Source organism: Ooceraea biroi, chromosome 7 (genome assembly GCF_003672135.1).
Source record: "Ooceraea biroi isolate clonal line C1 chromosome 7, Obir_v5.4, whole genome shotgun sequence".
NCBI classification, from domain to species: Eukaryota; Metazoa; Arthropoda; class Insecta; order Hymenoptera; family Formicidae; genus Ooceraea; species Ooceraea biroi.
This window is the reverse complement of record NC_039512.1, coordinates 9,280,516-9,289,764: the sequence shown is the minus strand read 5'-3', so window position 1 is coordinate 9,289,764 and position 9,249 is coordinate 9,280,516. Positions and strand designations below refer to the sequence as shown.

Genomic DNA, 9,249 nt, shown 5'->3' with positions numbered 1-9,249 from the left:
ACTCTAATAAAGCACCTCAATTATCGATACGGTAATTAAGGGGTCTGAAATCGCACTGTAATCTCCTCGTTCAATCGTGGTAGGTCCTATAGATTTTGTAGGCAAACTGCAGGCATTTCAATTAAAAAACTTTATTTTTACGTTTATAGCTACCATATTGGATCCACCATTTTCAATTTTGAATTTTTGATATCAGATTTGGTATCGGCGACCTCGAAAATCCTTTAATACCAAGTTTCATACAAATCTGGTAAAAATTAAGAGATATTGGCCGCCATTTTTAATTTTGAATTTTTGATATCAGCTTTGGTATCAGCGACCTTGAAAACCCTTAAGTACCAAGCTTCAGAAAAATCTGATGAAATCTTGAATTTTGGCCACTTTTTCGGTTCTTCTGGCTCACTGTGCAGCGGTTCGATAATAGGTCCGAGATGTGTCCTCACAGCGATATCGTCATCGATCATACCAGTCTTCAGAGCACGATGTTTCTTGCGGATTGATTCGCTCGTTTTCTCAATCGCCCTCGCGATCTTTTCACGCTCACGAATATCGCTGCTCCCAACCATGTTGTCGATCGTTCGCGTTTCGCCCGAACAGGATATCGACAACGACTAACCGCTCTGCGGTACCGCAAATTCATTAAATCCTCTTCTGTACCGCCCGTTAGTGAGCGCACTATCCTTGTCTATCACTAAGAATCCATACTCGCGTTGCCAACAACTGTGACACAATGAACAGAAATCACCGTACGGCATGTCGGTATTCACGTGATCGTTGTACACGTGTTTCAAGTTGGTACCATCCTGTTTGAACAGGATCAGCAGGTTCGCGTTGTCGCGTATAAGATATTTCGGTATTCTCGCGTACGTCTGACAGAGATAGAAGGAGTCGACGTTCGAGTGACGTCCCATCGAGAAGTATTCTCTCACCGTATCTTGCTTATCGCACGCCACGTCATCAAAGATGAAGATCGAGTTTGGACGTGCCTCGCACGGTGGAATGACGTCACTGTTATTGAAGAACGTAAAGTAACCGATTTCATCGATTGATGTCAACAGATTCTCTAGGTACTGATATTTTGGCTGCTGTGACGACTTCGAGTACACGTACACGTTCTCGAAACGTACACCGTGCGGACTCTCCAGCAGGCTTATCAGAACGTTGGTTTTACCGCAGTTCGAGGGGCCGCAGATGATCGCGCGTACAGTAGTCGGCAACATCGGGCCATGTTTACGTATCGCCTCATTGTCCCCCATCTGTCGTAATCTGTCGTCGCAGTTTATAACCCGTATCGTCAATGGTTGTCGCACGAATCTCATTTTGTCACTTCTAGGTGGAGGAGTCGCACTCGTATTTATAGGCGCGTGAAACCGCGGATCGCTCAGTGTCAAAATGTTTGTCACGCTGACGAGTCTTTCCGACATACTCGGTTTAACCGCTGAGCAGTTGCAATTTGTGCCAAAGATAATTCTGTTGCGGGAGTGCGAGGACTATATCGAACACGTATGGAACAAGCTCCCGGAACATATAAAGGTGGATGTAGACGTGCAGACTTACCGCCGTTGTTACGAACATTACAATCAACCGTGGCAACGAACGCACATCGACGGTCCGGCACCGTTGATCAGGGATTGCGGTGAATGTCAGCGCTCGCGACGAACGAATCAGTAGTGATAGGCGGAAGTCTGCTGAATCATGCGATAAACGCGCTTCCTTTCGAGCTGCACATCCCCGGCTATTAGTTTTGCGGTCCGGGTACGCGACTCGCGAAACGGTTAGCCAGAGGTGATCTGGGTATAAATCCGTTGGACACAGCGTGCCGCGAGCACGACATAGCGTATTCTCGGAGTAAGGATCTCACCGAGAGACACGCGGCTGACAAGATACTCGCCAAGAGAGCGCGAGAAGGCATTTTCGCGAGGGATTCGACTCTGGGAGAGAGAGCCGCCTCCACGGCTGTTTGAGCAGCGATGAAGGCCAAGACGAAGTTCGGCATGGGTCTGAGGACGACGAAGAAGAAGACGAAGAAGAAGACGAAGAAAAGAACAACGAAGCAACGGATACTTCCGATAGCGAAATGCGGCGGTGTATTGCCGATTCTACCGATGCTGGGTGCGCTCGGATCGTTGGCCGCCGGGGCAGCGGGGATTGCGAAAACGGTAAACGATATCAAAGCCGTGCAGCGTCAACTGCAGTAAATGCAGCGTCACCATCGTGCGATGGAAGGTCGCAGACTGTATCTCGCCCCGTACAAACGAGGACAGGGCGCAGTAACGAAGAAGAAGAAAACAAAAACGTCAAAAGGGCGTTAAAGATGCCTACGGGTGTAACCACCAACGTACAATTGGATCAACTGGCAAGGCGTATGCGCGTGCCTTTCTTTCGCGGCGTTTTCATGCGCAATTCTTTACCGATGGGCGGTGTACGTCGAAATGAGAGCTGTATCGTGAATTTGGATGATGCGGATGGCCCCGGTACTCATTGGGTAGCGTATGCAAAGAGAGGCGACCACGTCCTATATTTCGACAGTTTCGGTAATTTTCAACCGCCCAAGGAGTTAGTCCAATATCTTGACGGCAATGCAGTGAAGATCGAGTACAACCGCACACCCTATCAGAAGTATAATCAGAGAATTTGTGGTCAATTGAGTCTACAGTTTCTCCAGACAGTTGACGAATTTAAGGCTTGACGATTCAGTGCAGTGGTTCAGTATTTTCTCTGCATTTTGTGAAACATGTCGTTGACGTTTACATTGACAGACAAGAGTAGCATCCTCGCGGCAAATTACTTTCCAGCCATAGATTTGAGTGACGGTGATTACGAACTCGGTCTGGTTGTCTTCGAAACATATCACACGATACCGAACGTGAACGCTTCGAACAATAAATTCTACTATGGTGATGATGATAAGGAGATTACGATTCCCGATGGATCATATGAATTGAACACCATAACCCAATATCTAAAACACACGCTCATACACTCGCAACGTATGAAACGTCCCGTCGACGGTGCACGACGCAGCGTCACGCATCTGACGAAACGAGAGAACGACAATGATGAGGATTATTCGATAGTACTGCGCGCTAATCACAGCACGATGAAGAGTGAAATCAAGTGCGCATACAGAGTGAATTTCAGCAAGTCTAACAACATAGGATCACTGCTAGGATTCTCTGCGAATCGTATCTTACAACCTGGAAAATGGCACGAATCGGATGTACCGATAAAAATAATGAATGTAAACATTATTCGTGTGGAATGCAGCGTGACTGCTGGTGCATACAGCAATGGCAGACGCGTGCACACGATACATGAATTCTCGCCGAGGGTAACACCAGGATATAAGATATCAGAAACGCCTGCGCAGATCATTTACCTTCCGATCATCGTCAAGAGCGTTACGGAGCTAACGATACGCGTTGTAGATCAAGAGGGAAGACTACTCGATTTTCGCGGTAAGGAGATTACCGTCAGATTACACGTGCGGCGGCAGCAAGAGTAACAGAACGTGGGAGCGTTGGTGATGCTCGTGTTAAACGACAATTTTGCGAGAGGTAATATTTTTCCGAAGAAGTCAACTGCTGTTACGGTATCGCGTGATAATAATACAACTCGAAAACCTGATAAAAGAAGGAAGCTCACCGCATCGAACGTTGCATTTTTGAAATCTTTGGGTTTCGCAGTACGAAATATCTAAAATGACAGAGATTCTCAACATCGGGGGCAAGCCAATCTTTGACGATCGCATCGTCAAAATCGAGACTCCCACGTACAATCCACATGCCAACACAACGTTTGGATACAGCGATGAGATACGAAACCTATACAACATCAAGATTTGTATACGTTACCATGCGAGAGTTTTCTATACATCAAGGGTAAATTAACGATAAAAAACCCCGCAGCGAATAAGCGTGTTGTATTGGAGAACAATTGCATAGCGTTCATGTTCGATGAGATTCGCTATGAACTCAACGGTGTGGACATTGATCGCAACAGAAACGTTGGAATAACCTCCACTCTGAAAAACTATGTATCTCTAACGACATTAATGAATGAGATGTTGAAGAATGCCGGATGGGATATCGCGAATTTTTTAAACGGCGAAGAGGGTCACTTCAACTTTTGCGTACCGCTTAGCATGCTGCTGGGATTTTGTGAAGACTACAGGCGTGTGTGTAGTGATTAATGCACGTCATGAATTGATCCTCATACGCTCGTGCAACAACAATTGTCTAAGAGGAGACGTGTGTGAAGTTAGCCCCGCACTTTTTGAATTTCATCTTTTTCTTGATTGTGCTGAATTGTGCTACGTTTGTGCCATATTGTGCCGCAAACCGCAGTTCAATATCTCAAACCGTTTTCGAAAAGAAATAAAATGAAAAATTTGGTAGCCCCGCACTTTTTCGCCATTAAGCTCAAATTTATTTTCCAAATTGGCATTGACTTGTGCCGTGTTGTGCCGTTGGAAAAATTTGAATATTTCATTCCGTTTCGATAAAAAAATTCATAAAGATAGATTAAAAAAACATATAAAATCACATTGCAAGGCAAATATATAATTTCTGCGAGGTGTACTGAGTTGTACTACTCATTCTCTACGAGAGACATGCATAAAAATCGGAAATTAATTTGAGAGTCGATAATTATTAATGAAAAAGGGGTGGGGATGAATAAAAAATTTGACATTTTCGAATTTTTTCCACTTGTGCCGAATTGTGCTAGAGTAGCACAACTTTTTCCAGTGACAAAATTTCCTCACACCGCTAGATATCGCAGTACAGAGAAAGTTAGGACTGAAGTGTAACGGTTTTTTAGGAATAGAAAATTTCAAACTCTTATAACTTACGAACGGCGAACGATAATCGAATTCTGCGAGTTGTGCTGGATTGTGCTACTCAAAATCTGCGAAACACATGCATAAGAAGCGTGGATTATCGTAAAGATTAGTCAAAGTTATCCAAAAAATGGTGAGGGCGAAATAAAAATTTGACATTTTCGAATTGTTTTCGGTTGTACCAGATTGCGATCGACGAGCACAACAACTTTTTCTAATGACACAATTTCGTCAGATTACTGGATTTTGCAAAACAGTCGCTGATAGGAACTTAGGGTTTAGGAATAGAAAAATGCAAAACTCCATACCGTCCAAACCATGGTACATAATCGAATTTAGTAAATTGTGCTGAATTATGCTAGTCAAGAAAAATGAACGACTATCGAAAGTAGTAGGTAAAATGGAAAGAGATTGATAAAAAAAGTCAGCAAAAAGTGTGACGAGAAAGTATTTGGCATGTTCAAAATTCCTCCTACTGAGGCAGGTTGAACGAGCACAAGTTTTTCTAATTAAAAACCGCATTTTGCATTACCCGGAACCAACGATGTGGACGTAGCGGTGTTCTGGTTCCTTTTTTGTTTTTTTTATTTTCGTATTTTTTGTTTTTTTTTAGTTTTCTAAAAACTTTTATGGTTTTTTTGTTTTTAAAATTTTGTTTTTGTTATTATTTTTTATATTTAAATATATATCTAAAGATATTTTATATTATATTACATATGTATTATTAATGGAAAATTATTTTTATGATAAGATACTTATAAGATACAATATGTTTGAGTATGGGGATATTATTATTTAAAATTATATAGACAATATTATCATATGAAAAAAAAACAGATGAAAAAGAAAGGTCATACATACATCTGTAAGGGAAGCAAAATAAAATTTATATTAATAATAAAACAAAAAATAAAAGCTGTTTCTTAAAAATAAAAAATACAAATCAAACTGTTAGTTTTAATATTTCAATATTACTGTGCTAATCTGTTCCACATGTGACGTAGATTAACAAATGCGGATTTATTTGGAATTCTTTTGTTTTATATTTAATATTCTTTATGCTACGAACTCTGGAGAGTGGAAGATTTCTAAGCATGAGTTTCCGCTCGTGGGATCTGCAAGAATTTCCTCTGCTGCAGAGCACGACTAAGCATTCGTGGACCGTCAAGACCACTACTCAGCTCAAGAAGCCGCGATACGTCATCTTTGCGTTGCAGACTGGTCGAAAGAGTAACATAACGAGAGCGATAACTCGATTCGACGATTGCAAATTAACTAACGTGAAACTTTATCTAAACTCGGAATTTTATCCTTACGACGATTTGAACCTCGATTTCGGTAAGAAGAGATATGCCATCCTGTATGATATGTACACGCGGTTTTGCAAATCGTATTATGGAAGCAATCATGATGAGGTGCTTCTTCCCATCGACAAATTTGGTTTTTGCGGCCCCTTCGTCGTCATCGATTGTTCGCGACAAAGCGAATCAGTGAAGACTGCCACCGTCGACGTGCGATTAGAGTTCGACTGTATGGAAGACATATCAGCGAATACTACAGCCTACTGTCTCATCATACACGATCGCGTGGTTGAATACAGCCCGTTGACCAACGTTGTGCGCAGAATCACTTAAGCGCGCGACAAAATCGAGAACGTGACATATAAAACATCCGCGATTCATCGAGAACGATTGTAGTCGTCTTCTTCTCGACGCGTTGATACAACAACGACCAACCATGTCCGTACCAACGTTTGCGGATCTGCAAGGTTTTATCATCGGCGGAAACTTTGTCGCGAAGGAGTTTGCCGTGCTGCGAAATGGATATATTCTCTCTCACTATATCTTTGGACCCTGCGTGCCATGGTACAGTCTCAACAAGGCGGAGAGATGCCGTGCATCCTGGCTGATGGCGAATCATCACGGATTACAATGGGACGATGGAACGATTCCGTATCGATGGGCTAAAGATCTAAATACAAAGGCGATGACGGACGAGGCATCATATACCATCGTATACGTCAAGGGACGCGAATGGCTGCGGAATCTGCTCATGGACGATGATATCTACATCGAGACTATCGACGCTCACTACGAAGACGTACCATCTTTGAAAAAGCTGGACGTTACGCATACTTTGCGTTGTAACACACATGTAACCAATTGTGCTTTGCAAAATGTAGTTAAACTGTTTAATTGGTGGTCTTATCATACAAAATAAAATATGTTATTTATGAAACACGTTGTCAATTCTTTCCCCTATCCCTTCTCCCGTTCGTTTATCGGTGGCGTTGCATGAATTTCTTTCGTAATTTCTACGTGCGCAGCGCTGACATCGACGCTTAAAACGTTTAATCCCCCCCTCTCTCCTTATAATTGGTTGAAGAATCGAACATGTTCGTGTACGTTCAGTAGTGCGTCAACCTCAGTGCGTGCGAAACCTCGATTCTCATCGCAACAGCAATGAACTCCATTGAGGGAAGCAGCATGAACTATTACGTTCCGCTTCAGGACGCCGAAACTCCACCGAAGCAATGTACCAGGTACGTTTAAGAATCTTCTCCTTTCTTTTATACATTTGATTTTTTATCTTTTCGTAACTATTTCTGTTTGTGATTTTAGCGTTTTACCCGCACGTCGTGCAGTTCGCATACTAGGCAGGCGATACGCGCTGACGGCTACGGGATATAAGTACTTGGAAATCGGCATCAACGTTGGACCGCCAAATTACGTCGAGATTGCGATAGGCGATCATCGCAGGAACGAACTAATCCTGTCTCTCGAAACGTGGAAGGGACTCTACGAACAACGATGGAACATACAGAACTATCTCTGTAAGGATATCGCAAGTTGTATCACCGTTTGACCGTTGACGGTGCGATTCGGTGCGATGAATAACAATACAAAACTCATATGTCTGGAATCATCCGACGTACGTTTGCTGATGATTGAATCCACGTTGTACTCCATGTTTAATCTGGACCGATGTGTCGACTTAATGTTCGATCGATTGGACCATATTGTCGAAAAGGTCGATGCAAAGTTCATACAATTTTCGAATATCACATCCAACGAGACTAAAGATGTAATATCTGCAAGCGATTGCTTCAACGGGAATCACCTGGATTGTGAGCTATTGGCTCTAGTTTTTAAGTAAACCACTGTAAAAATAATAAAAAACTGTTACAGGCATAAAGTGTACTATTCTTTTCATCACGCTCATTTCCCTCACGCACTCGAGTATCCTCTACGAGGCGCTTCGTTCTTAACTTGTCGCATCGAAACGTAAATATTTTTTTTCTCTATATCGTTCTCGAAAAGAATGCATCTTCTGGTGCAGTATTTAGTTTCGTGGTCGTAGACAATATATAGTTGTATGGGGATGAAATACGTATATATGTGCGTGCTGTGTAACCGAAATCGAAAAGTATTATTTCACGAATTTTCATATATTATAAAAAGGGCAGTGAAACCGACCGAGGCACTTAATAACTTTCGCTCCAACCAGCCAGACTTGTCATCGTCATTTAAATTTCGAGAAATTCCACATTGTTAAAACATAAAGTCAGTGCGATCCACGCCGTAATAAGAGTCACCCTACTCGCGACAGAACCCCCGATCAAACGATCGTCCGACGAGGTCATACTACCATCGGGAACGAGGTGTGCCTCATCAAAGGGATACTGCACTGACTCAGATGGAACAGTCTTATTGGACCAGCACCCCGTCTGATAGCTGCCACTTTGACCGTTACGATATATTATACGAAGGAGTAGCCACGAAGCTAACACCCAGAGAATTGCAATCAGGTACAGATTAATACCAAACAATACCGATTTCCTCCGGTACATAAAGACGAAATCAACAAGCAAGTAAAAGAGTTATTAGATAATGACGTTATTATACCCTCCGTATCTCCTTATAATTCCCTCGTATGGGTGGTGCCGAAAAAACCGGATTCCAAGGGTAACAAAATATGGCGGATGGTTATCGATTACCGTCAATTGAACGAAAAAACGATAGGAGACGTGTGTACCCTATACCTAATACAACAGAAATCATGGATCAACTTGGAAGCGCTAAGTATTTTACTGTACTTGATTTAGCATTCGGATTTCATCAGATTCCTATGAATCCGCGAGATGCGGCTAAAACTGCGTTTTCTACTCCACACGGGCATTATCAATTTAAACGCATGCCGTTTGGGTTAAAGAACGCCCCTGCGACTTTTCAGCGGGCGATGGATTATATCCGGTTTACAAGGATTTGAGTTATTTGTGTATTTAGATGATATTGTAATTTACAGTAGTTCTCTTCAAGAACACGAGATTAAATTTAATAAATTAGCCGAACGTTTACGCCAGGCTAATCTTAAGCTTCAGCCGGATAAATGCGAATTTTTATGGAAGG

General features: G+C 42.5%; 1 protein-coding gene across 1 annotated transcript; it reads left to right on the top strand.

Moving 5' to 3' along the window:
• The first annotated feature begins 5,934 nt into the window (after positions 1-5,934).
• Positions 5,935-6,474, top strand: LOC105280882. Its single transcript, XM_011341745.2, has one exon. It carries the CDS (start codon positions 5,935-5,937, stop codon positions 6,472-6,474), a length of 540 nt encoding a protein of 179 aa, XP_011340047.2.
• The last annotated feature ends 2,775 nt before the right edge of the window (positions 6,475-9,249 follow it).

Coding starts and splice junctions, on each gene's coding strand:
- LOC105280882 (XM_011341745.2), top strand. CDS start 5,935: ATGAGTTTCCGCTCGTGGGATCTGCAAGAATTTCCTCTGCTGCAGAGC.